At 40.1% G+C, this 16,373-nt stretch overlaps 1 protein-coding gene across 1 annotated transcript in view; it reads left to right on the top strand.

The window, feature by feature from the left end:
• Window positions 1-16,373, top strand: part of exoc4 (exocyst complex component 4) — a 117,850-nt gene extending 101,477 nt beyond the window's left edge. The window contains exons 18-20 of the mRNA XM_053313951.1: window positions 1,853-2,031; window positions 2,358-2,517; window positions 15,748-16,373. Coding sequence (XP_053169926.1) covers window positions 1,853-2,031; window positions 2,358-2,517; window positions 15,748-15,985 — 577 coding nt within the window. The 3' untranslated portion in view covers window positions 15,986-16,373. The remainder of the gene's footprint in view (window positions 1-1,852; window positions 2,032-2,357; window positions 2,518-15,747) is intronic.

Here is a 16,373-nt window from a genome sequence, read left to right on the forward strand (position 1 = left end):
ACTAAATGCATGTTTAGAAAGTTGAGGAATTAATGCCATGTATTGGATATGTGTTCTGAATGTCAATATACAAGTTAATTTACCACACCATGTACTTCCCCCTCCCCACAATCACTAATAGTCCTCGATCATCCGTCTCCCCTTCTTTCCATCCCTGCATGTACCACTATTTCCCCATGGACTGTTGTGTAACTTATGCAATATTGTTTATGATTTTAGTAGAGAACCCTCCCTGAGGCTGATGTCTAGCTATATGCTACACTCCATTGACTCTCCCCATCTAGCAAATTTCCCCTGATAGTGGAACCAGCTAAATGAAGCCATGAGGAATAGAGGGAGAGGGGAAGAGCAGAAGAAATGGAAGAGAGATGACTGTGTGGGTTAAAGTGGTGGGGGTTAAAGAAGGGAGATACAGTAGCTAAGTGGAGAAAATGATTGAATAAACTGAGACAGAAGAGAGGTGGAGGTTTTGAATATGTGGTGTAGTTGTTGGCTTTGCCTTAGGGGGAAAAGACATTTACTCCCATCATATTATACCTTTTTGCTCGGGGCACTGTGATTATGGAATTATGAGAGTATTGACTCCTTACGTCTAGACAGAAATGAGCCTCATATGGACTTAAAGATAGTCACCAAGGACCTCAGACTATAATAGAAGGTTATAGATGGTCAGAGAGACATAGCATATTGTTTTAGAATAGGTTAGAATCCCAAATAAGGTCTAAAAGTAATATAAAGATATACATTATGATATATGGACATTAAATGTGAACATGAAAACATTGCAGATAGGTTTTTCTTTTTCATAAATGATTTATATTTTCATCCAGAGTCAGAAAATGGTATGCTACATAACAGTCACCAAGAGATAAAATTAATTTAAAATGCATATTTTAACATTAGGTTTTGTAAAATTAGATCAGCCAGTTGATTATTGGCCCATATACAAAATAATATACGTGTTATTTTACCTGCCAATAAAAGGGAATAGAAAAGAGAAGGTGAGCAAGTTTCTCAATCCACAGTTATTCCACTGGAGCTGTTTACTAAGGTCAACATCTCTATTCAGTTGTCTCTGGGGGAAAAAACAAGAATTACATTTTACATTGGGAAACAAGCTGTTTATATGTTACAACAACAAAAAAGTCATTTTCAATGTAATGAAATGCTTTTGAAGGCACAATTCACTATTGCTTTCAGACATAAGTAACTCATTGTCTGAAGGAGACTCACAGAAATCATCAGGCTGTTGTACAGTATTTCAACTCAAGAGCTTAAGTGGAAAACTTTTAATTGGCTGTAGGTAAATGTACGCAATGCTGAAGTATTTAAATAGAGTTGTACAGCTTATTTAGCGTTGTGCTCTACAAGTTGCCCTCAGCCAATTAAATTTCTTTGCTGAGTAGTATCCAGCAGTGACTCTAAATTCAATGATTTCTATAGAGATTATAGTTGTTAAGATGTTAAGAATAGGTTTACACATCTGTGAGGCCTGAGGAGTAAGCACACTGAGTGCCCCTTGAAAGTGTATATTCTGTTATTCTCTGCAAAGACGAAGAATAATTTGTCACCTCACCTTTTATCAGAGGTTCTTTTCTCTCTTTCTTTGTATATGCTGTGTAATACTCCCATTGTAGTAGCGTCCCCTAGTCCCAAAACCTTCTTTCAAGAATTAGATATCTGAATTAAAGACATCTAAAGAGAACTGGGAGAAGATTTAGATGACACTGTTGGACATTACAACTACAAGATCAGCAAGTACCTAGAGAACATATTTATTCTTCCCATGTCTGGTTTCTCACCTTCTTTTTTTCTCTCTCTGCTCCACACTATTTCCCATCTCTTAACCCAGGGTGCATTGTTTCCATTACCTGATCCCCCTGACCAAGCAAGGCAATTATGCCATTGTGGCGAATGTGGAGAGCATGGACTACGACCCGCTGGTGGTCAAACTGAACAAGGACATCTCAGCCATAGAGGAGGCCATGGGTGCCGCCCTGCAGCAGCACAAGTTTCAGTACATCTTTGAAGGTCAGTAACGATCACTCTGCTTGAATCAAGTATACCAGACTGCCGGGTCTATGTGAGAAATACAGCTCACCTGCCCTTTTTCAAGCTAAAGTTAATCTTTGTGATATAGATTTATGGGGCATGTTCAATATCTGAGCCCTGAAAAATGTTTGCAGGTACATGTTGACACAAAGATTTTTTTGTTTTTGTTGTGTGTTTATTTATTTTTTTAAGATCTGTTTCTCCTTTCCCCTCTTTCATGCCCCTCTCTCCTTTGATTTTTTTCTAACCACAATTATCTTCTTTCTCCATTTCTCTTGTTCCCTCACTTCTCTTTCTCCCATTAGGTCTGGGTCATCTTATCTCCTGCATTCTGATCAATGGGGCCCAGTATTTTAAGAGGATCAGTGAGTCTGGCATCAAGAAGATGTGCAGAAACATCTTTGTCCTCCAACAGAACCTCACCAACATCACCATGTCCAGGGAGGCCGACCTCGACTTTGCCAGGTCAGAGTCTTTTATGTTTTCACTGGGTCAGCTTGACTTGCAGCTCACCGGGAGGGGGAGGGGGAGGGGTTCACAACTGGCATATACACACACATCAGTAAGGTAGATTGCACGAGCAGTTGTACTGTATAACAGGTTCACACTAATATGGGCTTGTAGATGGTGGTAGCCTTGGACTTAATTAATATTGACGGCAGATATTTGTGTCTTCATTATTTTTTTCTTGCCAACACTTTAGAAGTCCTTGATGTTTTCTCATGAGTGGTGCTGTTGTCATGGTGATTGAGCTACTGATACCAAAGGACTCTCCCTTGAAATAATAATTATAATTCTAAAAACAATAATATTTCTGTTGGAATTCACACTATACTACAATCATTCCAAATGTAACATTTCTCAGTCGTCGTGTGGTATAATAAAATTCACTGCATTATGAAGCTATCAATTCATGAAATGGACAACACTGACCAGCTGCTACAGTTTTTCAGCAAACAGTTGAAGTACACACCTGCACTGACACACACACACACACACACACACACACACACACACACACACACACACACACACACACACACGCACACACTATGTTAGACTGCAACAATGTCAATTCACAAGGCAGACAGATGGTCAAACAGATTGTCAACCACAGTCTGTGTGTGTGCAGTTGTTGGTGTTTATTTCTGAGTCATACATTTACATTTTGTGAGTCTACCTGCTGTTACCCAGTAGTGTCCATCCTTGACAGGCAAGGGGGAAATGAATGCTCAGATATATTTGTGTGCAAGATGGAGGGAAGGAGCAGGGGGAAAAGAGCAGGGGAAAAGGGAGGAATAAAAGAGAAACAGTCAGAAAAAGAGAGGGGTGATTCATAGTATTCATTTGACCACCCCCCCCCCCTTCTTTCAGAAGCTTGTGTCCTTGACAGGATAGAGTATGTAAGAGAGAGGTTGATGGAAAGATGGAGAAAGAAGGGGGGAGGGCTTGGGGGGAGGAAAATTGAAAAACTAACTGAAAGGAAGTTACAAAAAAGATATCTTTGATAGAAAAGGCATAGAATGGACTTGGAAAAGACTGTGTGGATAGAAGATAAAGTAGACTAGACAGAGGGAGAGAAAGGCTATGAAGGAACAGATGGAGAAAGGGAGAAAAAAGAAGATGAAATGAATATGACAGGAGAAAGATAAAACATTATGAGCTTGATTTGCACAGCTTTTTCAGCTGTCAATGTGTCTCATCTTTTTCATTGTTTGTTTCCCTGCCTTGCTTTTTTCTCTTTTTTTCATTTAAGTTATTATAGATTACTCTATAGCAGCAAAAAAATACACAATTTTGAATTGTTCCAAAAACATGACGTTTTGGCCATGACAACCTTCTCACATGATCCTCAATGAAGGTTTGACTGTGAGGACCTGATAAAGGCCAGCTTTGAAGTTTCAGAACAATAGCAAGTTCATTTTTCTCTCAGAATAATTGTGTCTTATCTTTTGGTCCTTACGGTGTATTTATTTTTAAGGCAGCACCTCAAACATCTCTTAAAACACTTTTCTTTACCTTCTCAGTCTTTCTGCATCTTTTGTAATATTTGTTGTTATAGAATTTGTTCACCCCAGTCGGCCTTGTTTTCATGCTGTGTTCGAGGGTTAATTAGCTTCTATTCATGGTTCGCAGCATCTTTATGAGTGTATCATACGATTGAGAGGACGTATATGTGCTGCTGTTGGTGTAGGGACATTGCTGTTGTGTTGTAATATGCCGCTACAGCAAGCAGATGTTTCCCTCTAGGAAAAAAACAAAACAAACAAAAAAAGTAAATCCAAATGACCTGGGGCCTCGTTTATAAAGCAGTGTGTAGGCTCCATACTACAAATGTACATGTGCACAAAAGCCGAAAATGGTGTGGACCATTAAAGAAAATCACTCACACACCTGCACACAATGTTCTCTTTATAAATCAAAATCCACCTGGAAATGTGCGTGCGTGGATTGGCATCATATCCACCCCTTTCACTTCCACAATTAACCATAAATTGTCAATGCTGAAGCCCTCATGAATATTGATGTAGACCTAACCTACATGCTGCTCCTGTGGAGAATGGGAGCAATGGTAAAAACAGAAGAAAGTTTGAGAGGCTGACGGCTGCAGCAGCTGGTAATGCAGTCAGTGCAGCAAATAAACAATTCCCAAAATTAAATAAAGTAGTCAGACATGGAGGTGGATGCCAATAAGCATATTACTGCATACTGTCAGTGTGGAGGCATGAGGACAACGAAGCTTACCACTTAGGGTTTGTGAAGCATCTATTGTATGTAGACACAAACATGAGACAGCACACCCAAAATCTAAAATACAATAAAAACTGTATTCATTCATATTTACTCAAAAATTCAGCGTATAAGTGTTTCTCTCTCCACATATGAGTGCAGGTGGTGGAGATGTTTTGGTGAGGTGATTGGAGTGTGTGTCTATTAGCACTATGTTTTGTCATTGTTTAAAGTCATTTGTCATCTTGGATTTCTACAAGTGATGATGATAATTGTATTAGTTAATATACAGGGTTATGGTGAAAATGAATCTGTATATTCACGGTTTATATCGGGAAAAGGAAAGCGAGAGTTTACAGAATCCTGCCACCTGCCACATCTTGGCACCATCTTTCAGCAGCACTGTGCGACTCCACAATTGACCATGAGTGTGAGCAGCATACATTCCTCTCCTCTGTGCCCTGGGGGTTGGGAATGTGATGGTGGGTCAACACATTGCGTTCAATATTTCATGAATAGTTAATCACAGGTTAGAGCTGGGCAATATATTGAAATTATATCGATATTGTGATATGAGACAAGATATCGTCTTAGATTTTGGTAATATCATCAGAGTTGTCTTTTCCTGGTTTTAAATGCTGCATTATAGTAAAATATGTAATTTTCTGAACTTACCAGACTGTTCTAGCTGTTCTGTTATTTACTTTTTACCCACTTTTACATTATATCCACATTACTGATGGTTATTTATCAAAGAATTCATGGTGTTAATATGTTGTGAAAGCATCGACAGTCATCTCTACAATATTGTTGTAATATCGATATCGAAGTATTTGGTCTAAAATAATATATTTGATTTTGTCCATATCGCCCCACCCTATCACAGATGTAATTGTGTTATTGTAATTTGAGTTGGCTTATATCTTTTAAAACTGAAAGGTGTGTATGCAATAGTTAAGTACAAGTACAGTAACACTGCTTGCTTGAATGTTAAAAGTGGAGCTACAACTAATGTTTGATATTTAGTGAACTTAAATGTGTTACAGTTGATTATACAATCTGGCTTCAATTCATAACCTCACCATCTATGTCGTCAGTTTCCCCTTTCCAAAATGTTTGTATGCATGGGTCAGTGTGCACATTCTCCCATAAAGTTTGTTTTTTATTTCAATACTTCATTGCCATTTCAAAAAAGTTGATAGGAATTTGGTTTGGTAATCCCAATGTTTGCGTGGGAAGTGGCCTAAGCCTCTGTCAAACCTTGGTCTGTGAATACACAACAATTATAAGTGAGGCCTGTGAACCGTACTGAATGTTGAGGACCATTGATTAGTGTGTTATTTCTACCCTCTGTCAACTTTGATTATGGAGAAATGCCAGTGATGACTTCCCTGTCTTATCTCTCTTTCTCCCACTCTCTCTGATTACAAGGCGTGGGTGGTGTGGAGGTGTTGATTGGGAATTGCAGAGCACATTGTTTACACATTCATGGCTTTTTGGATTGGCCAGCCTCTGGCTCCAAGACACACTGACTCTTGCAAACACACACACACACACACACACACACACACACACACACACACACACACACACACACACACATATACACAAAGCCACACACACACATGTAATATGTATCCCTTGCTCTCACCCATGCAGACACTCAGTCAAGCCAATCAGCATTTTGAAATCACCATATTTATGTGTAGGACCTGAATATTCATCAAGTATGCTATGTAGTTCACACCTGCTGGTGTTACTGACCATATGGCCCAAATCAAACAGAGTAATTTGACCATGAAAATAAGACAAAATTATGCATTTTTGGCTTCCTGAAAAGTCCAAATTTGAATGTCTTGGTAAAGGACTAACAGAGGTAAGAAATATTTTCAGACTTCAAAAGTGTGTTTAAATCCAGGTCAGAGGTTTTTCAGTAGAGGTACACTCTGATACAGTAAGTACATCAAAATCCAAACATTATGACACATGTTTCCCACTGGTTGAAAATATAGTTGTAGTGGTGGGTGGTGCAGCATGTGACCAATGTGCATGCAGTCTCATGCAGTTTAGAGGGGGAGAGGGTAACCCTGGTTGCTTTCTGTATGGGAAACGCTGCATGTAAACTTCTCTCATTTATTTAACCTTATAATCTGCTGGCCTGGCCAAGAAGACAGCATACATACATTGATATAACAATAAATACAAACAATGTAAACAGGGTAAGACAATTAGTAGATGATGCAAAAGAGTAGACAAAATGTCCATATAGATACAATGAAAGAACAGATCAAATCCAGTTAAAATGCATAAATTGGATGATTTTAGAAATCTTCTGGATTTAGAGTAGAGTAATAAGAACAATGTATTTCAGTGAATATACTGAGTACTATTTTCCATATCCTTTCAAACTCACTTAAATTCACCATCTGCTCTGACAACTTCAAGTCTATCATTGATGTACATTGTATAAGATAACAACAATCAGTAATAATATTTAAAGTACATTACAGTATAGTATCCAACACCTTTGGACACTGGGCAGGTGCATTCATAAAGAGCTGCTTTGTTATTTGGTCCTAGAGTCTGAAGCTCTAATATATGAAGTTATAAAAAGGATAACTCAATGACAAAGTGAATTATTTTGCATCTTTTTGCATTTTTGGATCTTCTGTATTTCAACAATATTGGCTGATAGACTCCAGCTGGTGATAAAACTCTTATTTGTATGTATATGATATGTAATAGTTTTGTCGTAAAAATGCTGAGACCGACCAGAATCAGCAGGGAAACGTCAGGCTGAGGAAGAGAGAAAAAAGCAGAATATTCATCAGTATTTTTATGACCACCTCTGGAGAAAAAGAGCAAAATGAGGAAAGGAAGTGATCACAGCAGGAAGCTTGCTTTTGAGAAAAGCTGCAGATGCTTGCCTGTGCACCATGAACTTTCTGTTCTTGTGTGTGTGCGTGTTAGTGTGTAGGCTGTTTTTCTGCATGTCTGTGCTCATATGGGAAAGCGAGAGGCAGAGAGAGACCTGGACAAGGGCACAGTAATAACCATTGATCTGAGTTAAAACTAAGGAGAGGCCGGGTAACCAGCACTGCAGAACTCATGAAGACACACACACTGGCCTCTCTCTCCATCATAGATTGTGAAGAAGGATGTGGAAACAGTGCCACCTTGTGGCTGAAGCTGTGTTTATACTGTGAAAGCGCTCAGTATGTCCAAATTTAATGTGCACAGGGTGTTAAATTGTGTGTGTGTGTGTGTGTGTGTGTGTGTGTGTGTGTGTGAATGAGTGTGTGTGTGTATAGTAAGGTCCTATGGCAGCCTCTTGTCTCTCAGTCAGGAGTTTGGCATGGAGATCAGCTCGTGGGTCAAGGTCAAACAGACATGTACACCTACACACTGACGCACAAGTGGACACACACAGACCATCTGCTCAGACACAGTGCAGGGGCTTGGTCCTATTCTGCAGACCTGTGTGTCACTGCAATGTCATAGTCACATCTGTGTAGTGTGTGTGTGTGTGTGTGTGTGTGTGTGTGTGTGTGTATTGACTGTACTCTCAGCCTTGTCACTCCATTGATCTCCTCTCATTGTCCTATGTATCCACCTATCTCTCTGTACATGTGTCTCTATTTCTAAAGGTTGATTTCTGATTTCTTGACAGAGGCTGAGATGAGATAAATGGGCAATGTTGTTGGTGAGTCTTTTATCTTAAAAAGCAAAAACAACAAAACTTTCTTAGTGTTGCCTGGCAACAGTCCACTTCGGCCTAGGGAGAAATATTGGGCTTACTTTGCTTGGCAACAGATTTAGTATCCCTTAATAGAGATCCAAAATAATTAGCTGTCACTGAGATTTGAAGTCTAAGCACATATTGTTTTCTTCACAGCTAGGTTTGCAAGTGACCTTAAAGCCTAAATTAAAAAAAGATTATTTCAATGCTACAACTCAAACTTTTTTGGTATTTCCTTCTCCCACCTGTTTTAACCTCCATTCTACTTTATATTTGTCTTAATGCCAAAGTGATGCTGATTAATTTCTGTTTATCAACTCATTGTTTGAGATCATGTACTGTAAGCTAAGGTTTGGGTCCGTTTTTTCTTGGCTGAGGTAGTTTGGAGAGCGTGGAAGAAGACAGCCACATTGTTACTAGGATTTCCAAAATGCTTGTTGTTTATTAGTAACATGAACATTAGTAGCATAAATAACACAGATGCCACACGTAACCTAAACATCACACCTCAGCTGAGAGGCAAAAAGACAAGTAGCTCAATAGTATGCATCCATCCGTAGTATGTCAAACTAATTCAAAGAATACAAGGTGCCGTCTGATGATGTTGCTTCCCTCGTATCTAGGCAACACAGTATGTCTGAAAGGTAGATTTCACAATTTCAACTGTTACAGCTTGATTGACTTAATGTGATTAAGTCAAATGCAAAGGGCATAAACACAACTATAGACTAGAAGCATCTCCACTGGTAAACAAAATATACAATTTTTCCAGTCTGTCAAACAATATGTTTTACCGCAGCACACCATTAGAGCGTTTGAGCTCCTAAAAGCTAATTCACCTCAAACTACAGACATGCACAGCACTACAAGGTGGTTACACAAAAATGCCCTGACGCAAAAGGTGAATTTAAATAAATGTGAACCTGTTTGTCAGTGTAAATATTTTCTGTCTGGCACAAAAGCATTTAAGGTATGTTTTTCCAGACACACGCCCACACACAGCAAACTCATAACACGCACCATCACACTCACACATACGGTGGAACTCTGAGCTGCCCACTGACCCATGTAGGCAGGTTGCAGGGCTGTCATAACATACCTAGCTAACTCGCAGGCCCTTTAGCCCATAGCTAGGCTAAACACCAGTCTGACAGGCTCACTGTAGAGATGCCCCAGAGTTCAACCCATCGCCCCCACCTGTCTGCTGCAGGAAATTACTACGGTGTGCGGCTGTGCTATGTGTGAAACTTGTGTACTGCGTATTGGCCCCAAGCATACCGCCCCAGTGTCTGCATGTAGATCTGGTGTGTGTGCGCATCAGCAAATAAACTCTTTGGTGTTGTGTGTGTGTTTGTGTGTGTGTGTTGAGGTGACAGGTTGGTGTGTCGAGAGAATGTGGTAATAAGTACAGTTGACGGCCGTGTCAGGAGGTAGTGGGTGTCAACAGATAAAACTGTTTGTATTTAGGCCTGGCTTTGGTACATTGTCACTTCGCTCGGCTTCTGTCTCCCTTCCTGTCACCTTGTGTCTCTCTTTATCTCTCTCTTCCTCCCCTCTCAGTCCCTTTTTCTTCATTTTTCTCTGCCTGTCTTATTTTTTGCTACCGCCCAACCACCTGCACTGCCTCTGCTGAATTGTTATTCTCTCTCTCTTCCCTTCTTCCAGCCCCTCCCTTTCTCTGCTCCTCTTTTCTGTGTGTGCATGCGCTTGATGCAGTACGAAGAGATTGGTCTTTGCTGATGAAGCCTGTGTGTGTGTGTGTGTGTGTGTGTGTGTGTGTGTGTGTGTGTGTGTGTGTGTGTGTGTGTGTGTGTGTGTGTGTGTGTGCGCGCTTATGTATGTGCACTTCACAGCATGATGACGCTGGTCTTTGCTGATGAAGACAGTGAGATTGTGTGTGTGTGTGTGTGTGTGTGTTGTGAATGGCGCAGCGTGATGGGACTGGTCTTTGCTGATGAAGCTTCAGTCTGTGTCTCTGCAGACCTTTCCTCATTACCAGAGGAGAGACAAATGCATTGCTCTGGAGGGAGAGAAAGACAGAAGGTGGGGAGGAAGAAACTTTAGAGAGAGATAGACAGAATTGAAGAGGTAGAACAATGTAAAGACTATATCGACACAATGCCGCCTAATTTTGAAAATGCTGTGTGACCACACATGTGACACACATGTGACAACTTCAGGATTCCCAAGATGTTTTGTAAAGATTTCCATCCACACACAAAAAAACCCTGATCAACAGGAAAATGACTATCTTTTCATCTCCATTTTGTTTCTGTCTGTAAACATCAAAGTGTTCATCACAGCCAACATCTTGTCAAATATATATATATTGTTGAGTGTGAGTGCACTTTAAGAGTTTGACCAAAAAAAAAGAAAGGAAGGAAGTCCGGTTGCGCTGTTGTTGGAGTCAGTTGCCCTGGTATCTGTTACTACAGCAACAAGCCTCAGTTCCAACTGATGGAGAGGATCATCACAGAGTTTTCCATCAACCATTCTCCTCCTTCTCCTCCCTCACCTCATCTCTCCCCCGCAAACTAATGTGTTGTTCCAAAGGCGCTGACAGAGGCAGCCTGTAATGGCCTTAATATTACACACACTGGAAATGAAGGGAAATGAATTGTGCTGATTCTTGTCTTTTTCTTGCTTTTCTTCTCTCTCTCTTTTTTTCTCTCTATCTCTATCTTTCTCTCCGTCTTTGTCTTTTTACCTCCCACTCTCCTTCTATTCCTCCATCTCCATGTGCCATTGACATACATATCTGTCTATCCTATGCTGCATCCACGCATCATAAATTTTACTTAATATTCTTTGTATACCAGGAAAAGGGGAGCGGCTAATTAAAATTTAATAGAAAGTGCACCGCAGAGATATGTTGACGTGCACAGTCACAGACACACAAGCTGATTGCTAAATTGCTGTGCTTCTCTGTGTCTCCTGTTCCCCCTCCCTCTTCTCTGTCAACCCAACCGGTCAAGGCAGATGGCCGCCCACCTAGAGCCCAGTTCTGCTCGAGGTTTCTTCCCATTAAAGGGGAGTTTTTCCTTCCTGCTGTCACCAAGTGCTTGCTCATGAGGGAATGCTGGGTCTCTGTAAATTAAAGAGCACGGTCTGGACCTGCTCTACATGAAAAGTGCCCTGAGATAACTTCTGTTGTGATTTGTCACTATATAAATAAAATTGACTTAACTAAAGCAGTTCTCTTATAGATGGGACTTGTAGTGGACGCAGGTGTAAATTGGTAAGAATTAGTGTGGTTGTGTGTTATGGATGGAGACACATGGGGATGCTGAGAGTCATAAACTGAAAAAGAAACTATTAGGAAGAGGGCAATCAAAACAACAATTTACTTTGCCGTTGTGTGTGTGGAGGGGGTGGGGGGGACGCTGGTTTCATTTACTAGCTGTGTATCTAAGGAATAAAAGGAAGTGTGTGTGTACGTGCTTGTGTTTGTTTACGTGTGTCACTGGGGGTTCTTTCTTGATGGTGGGGTGCCGAGAGATTTTAATCTTATTAACAGCCCTTACCCTGTTTGGCAAATGGCTTTCCAACTGCTTGGGTAATGAACTGTTTGAAAGTGTTTTCAGCACACACTAACATACATCACTCAGACACACCTTGCACCCCCCACCCCTCCCTCCGCTTTGTGCTGAACAGGAGCCAGATTGCCAGCTGTCCTCACATCTCTTGACTCACCACTTCCACAGTTTAACGCACACTAACAACCAGCCAACAGAGCATCATATTGTCTTCTTGCATATACAGTACAGCTTTTGTGTTTTGACATTAGATGCTTTAGATCAAAATGCATGGTGGATTTAGTAACGCGCCACTAGTTGTGAATGAGCATCACTAGATCTGCGGTGTGGGATTTTACCCAAATGTAGCACTACTGAGTGAATTATAGTTGCTATTATGCTGTAGATAATCTGTATTTTACAGCACTGATGAGGTATTTGTTATTTTTTCCGGCCGGCTGCTACATCAACAGATGGATTCCAAAGCTTTTCAGCTACTTTTACTGTTTTATCAGACAAGTCGTTTTTGGTCCAAACAGCTGTGTGCCTGTCAAAGTGTCTACAGTCATAATTTCAATTTCATCGAGGCATATTTGTGTTTAATTTTCCAGTGTGTGTATAACTTACTGGTCTACCAGAAGGGGTTTCTTAATTGAAACGGGGAGCTGAACCCAAAATCTCATCAGTCAGCCCACACAAATTCAACAACAAAAGCATGGAGATGAGTTTGTATTGGTAAAACTTACTTTTTTAGGTTTCAAATTACCATCCATCATTATTTATACCTATACTGACAGCCTGTAACAGCTCACTGTTGGGTGACAGGTGAGTACACCCAGGACACATCTGCAGTCTATCACAGGGCTAACAAGTAAGACAGAAAAACACACATCACATGCTAACAGGAAATTTAGTCTCCAAATAACACTAACATACATGTGTTTGGATCTATACACCATATTGTAACTGCAGGCAAACTGTAGGAACATAAAAAACACAACAAACTAAATTGTATATAGAGGTACTTTGCACACATCTGCAGCACAGATGTTTGCAATAATTATGCCTCTTTAGAAAGTAAGAATGAAAAATCTCAGCTCGTCAGGTTCAATGTCTACTGTTATTTCTGTTCAAATTAACATTTTCTTTTCTCTGCTAAACTGCTTACCACAATTAAACACTCACCGTACAAAGCAGAAGTGCATTCTAAGGCGCCATCAGTGGGAAAGACAAACACACAAACACACAAATACACAGCGCATTTCATTATGAGATAAAATCGCAATTGGGAGAAATATCTTTCCCAGCTTTTTTCCTTGTTTTTTGCCCCCGGTTAAGGAGTGAACCAATGTGACCCCTCATCAATATTGACAAGCTTTTCCATGAAAAAAATGAGCTAGACCTTAGAGGGAAATTGAGAGCAGGATGCAGAGTGAGAGAAAGAATGCAAATGCTATGATGACCAAGGGCATTACTTGTCAGAGGAAGGCCAGCAAACAAGTATTATGCACCTCCATTCCTCACTCATCACTCTTTGCATCTCTCCATCTCCATATCATTCATCCTACACCCCCCCCCCCCCCCCCATTACTCTTTGTAGGTCCTTTTTTCTACTGTTGAATCTCCAAAATGACAGCACATAAAACACCTTGGAACAGAAGCTCCCTGAGTGCTCATTAATGCCTCGTTAGCATCGAGAATGATCATCTCAAGGCGGAAATTGCTCTTGGTTGGGTGATGGACCTAAACAAATGAGATAAAAATACCTTTTCTTACCAAAGTGTCTTTTTACTGCGCCATATCAGAAATCACTAAAGATTTGAATCCATTTGCTTTCAGCTCCCTCTGGCACAATGGAGAGCTTTTCCAGGTTTAACCCTATTTCCTCTGATGCTTTGAAAGACATAATTATAAATCACTTTTTTTCTGCTGTCACACAAAGAAAGATTTAAAAACAGGTGAACGTAACTTTTTTCCCTCTCAAGCACAACACTTCCTTTCTTCAACATAACAATGTCAGAGCTACAATTGTGTTTTTATACTAGGGTTGCACTCACAAACCAGCAGGAGCCACTGCTGCTGAGTGACTGGCATCTGTCCTTGGCCAAATTGGCCAGTTGATGTTATTAAAGAAAGCTTTTTTTTTAAGCCTGCAAGGAGCAAAAGCAGAGCTGAAACGTTTCAGACCAATTTACAGACTAAATTCTATGTTATGAAAGTACAGGCTCATTAAAATGTGTTATGTGGAGACCAAGGAAGGAAATGTGAGTAAAGTGTTAAAGCACCATACCAGTTGCCGGCCTGTCTATTGAAATCACATGTAATTAACATCACAGTTTACCACTTTGTAAGCAATGCATCTGTGTTTGAATTCTATTAATTTCTATACAATATGAACATCATAACCATCACACAACCACATTGACAAAAATATTAACAGGAAAAAAAGAAAAGCACATCCACAGATCTTAATTCATTCTAGCCTTGGGTTTCATACACTTGGCAGAATGGAAAGGCACACTAAGATAGTTGATATAAGAGACTACAAAACAACAGTCAGTTTAAAAGAAGGTAAAAAGAGGATAAGGAAATTAGGAATAGTCATTTATTGGTTTAGGTATTTTTAATGCCTTTGTTAACAACAATAAGATAAGGAATATGACCTGTTTAGACATTGAGGAACAGCTTTTATATTCCACATAATCTTTGATCATGTGAGCTTCACCATTTAAATTTAATTTGTAATTTTAAACATTCATGTCGTAGCACAGTATATACCTCACCTGCTGTCCTCTTGCTCTGACTTTATCTACAACTACTGTGTAGAGGCGTAACATTTAGTGTATCTGTAGTAAATGGGATTTCTCCCACAGCCAGGGACAGATAGTGGTGAAATCTGTTTTTAGTGTGTGCGGATGTGTGTTTGAGTGCATATTTGTGTGGCCTACACAGTCCTCCACACACTCTCTACGGTATTTGACCTGTTTACCCCCCAAGCAAAGAAATTAGAATGTCCTGCATTCAAACACTCTCCTATGCAGTAGCTTACCTCAAGCTTCCTACCAAACAGTGTTTTCTACATAGGAATGTGTAAATAATATTCATCACAATTGAGCCTCCCATGAAAACATGTATAAATATATATGGCCAAATATTGTGTACTCCTCTGTAAATTGATACTAATGAGTTATACAGCCTTTGCTCACATACACCAAGGATCTACCTCTTACTCAATCTCCTAGAATGCTCCTCCCTTCTTTATCAGTATATACTTGATTGTCTGTTTCAAATGGCCCATTGTGGCATAAGGTCCTGTTTAAAGACCTATTAATTCTACATACACCTCTTTTCTCTTTTGGCTCTGTCAACAGTGTTTCATTAAAAGAGTCTCTGTAGTATGTAGCCCGTGAATGTTTTCCCTCTGCCTTCAGCTCCCAGCGGCAGCAGGTTAAGGTCCTTGAAGTCCTTTTTAAGAAAATTGGGCTTGACAGCAACAGCAGTTAGTTTGGCTTTTGTGTTTCCCTTTGTTGTTGTTGCTGCTGTTTTTGATTCAGCGCTGGAATAATGCAAAACAGAGGAATATAAAGTGTCATTAACTTTTTTTTCTTTCTCTCCCTCTTTGTCCTTTTCCATTACTATCTCTACTCTTTTCTTCCACTCACTTTTTTTCAACTGTCATCTTCTCTTCATACTTCCTGTACCCCCATTCAGGCAATATTACGAGATGCTGTACAACACTGCAGATGAGCTGCTGAACCTGGTGGTGGATCAGGGTGTTCGCTACACGGAGCTGGAGTACATCAACGCCCTGTCCTTGCTCCATCGCAGTCAGACAGGCGTGGGGGACCTGAGCACCCAAAACACCCGGCTACAGAGGCTGAAGGAGATCATCTGTGAGCAGGCTGCCATCAAACAGGCTACTAAGGACAAAAAGATTACCACAGTGTAATGATAAAACAGGACAGGGTTCAGAGGGGTTGTAAACATGTTGACTGGAATTCCATGAAAGATGACAATGAAAAGGGACAGCAGTTAGTTTTGCAGTCAGATTACCTCTGTCTTACATGTTTTTGTTTCAGCTCTTGCAGGAATATGTGTAGCAGATAAGTTGGCGGTGTACACTCTAGTAAGAAATGATGAAGCAAAGACTTGCAGAACAGAGGATATTTGAGAAATGGGTTAGAAAACAAAATACTGTAGAAGCTTGCTCTATAGACTTAGTTCATAATGTGTGTGAAATCTGTTGATGAAAAATGTGTCCTCTCCATCTCATCTTGCCTGATGTGATGAAATGTATTGTATTTGAGGGCTGACACAGATAAACTTCCAACTCTGGA

Source organism: Scomber japonicus, chromosome 23 (genome assembly GCF_027409825.1).
Source record: "Scomber japonicus isolate fScoJap1 chromosome 23, fScoJap1.pri, whole genome shotgun sequence".
Taxonomy (NCBI): domain Eukaryota; kingdom Metazoa; phylum Chordata; class Actinopteri; order Scombriformes; family Scombridae; genus Scomber; species Scomber japonicus.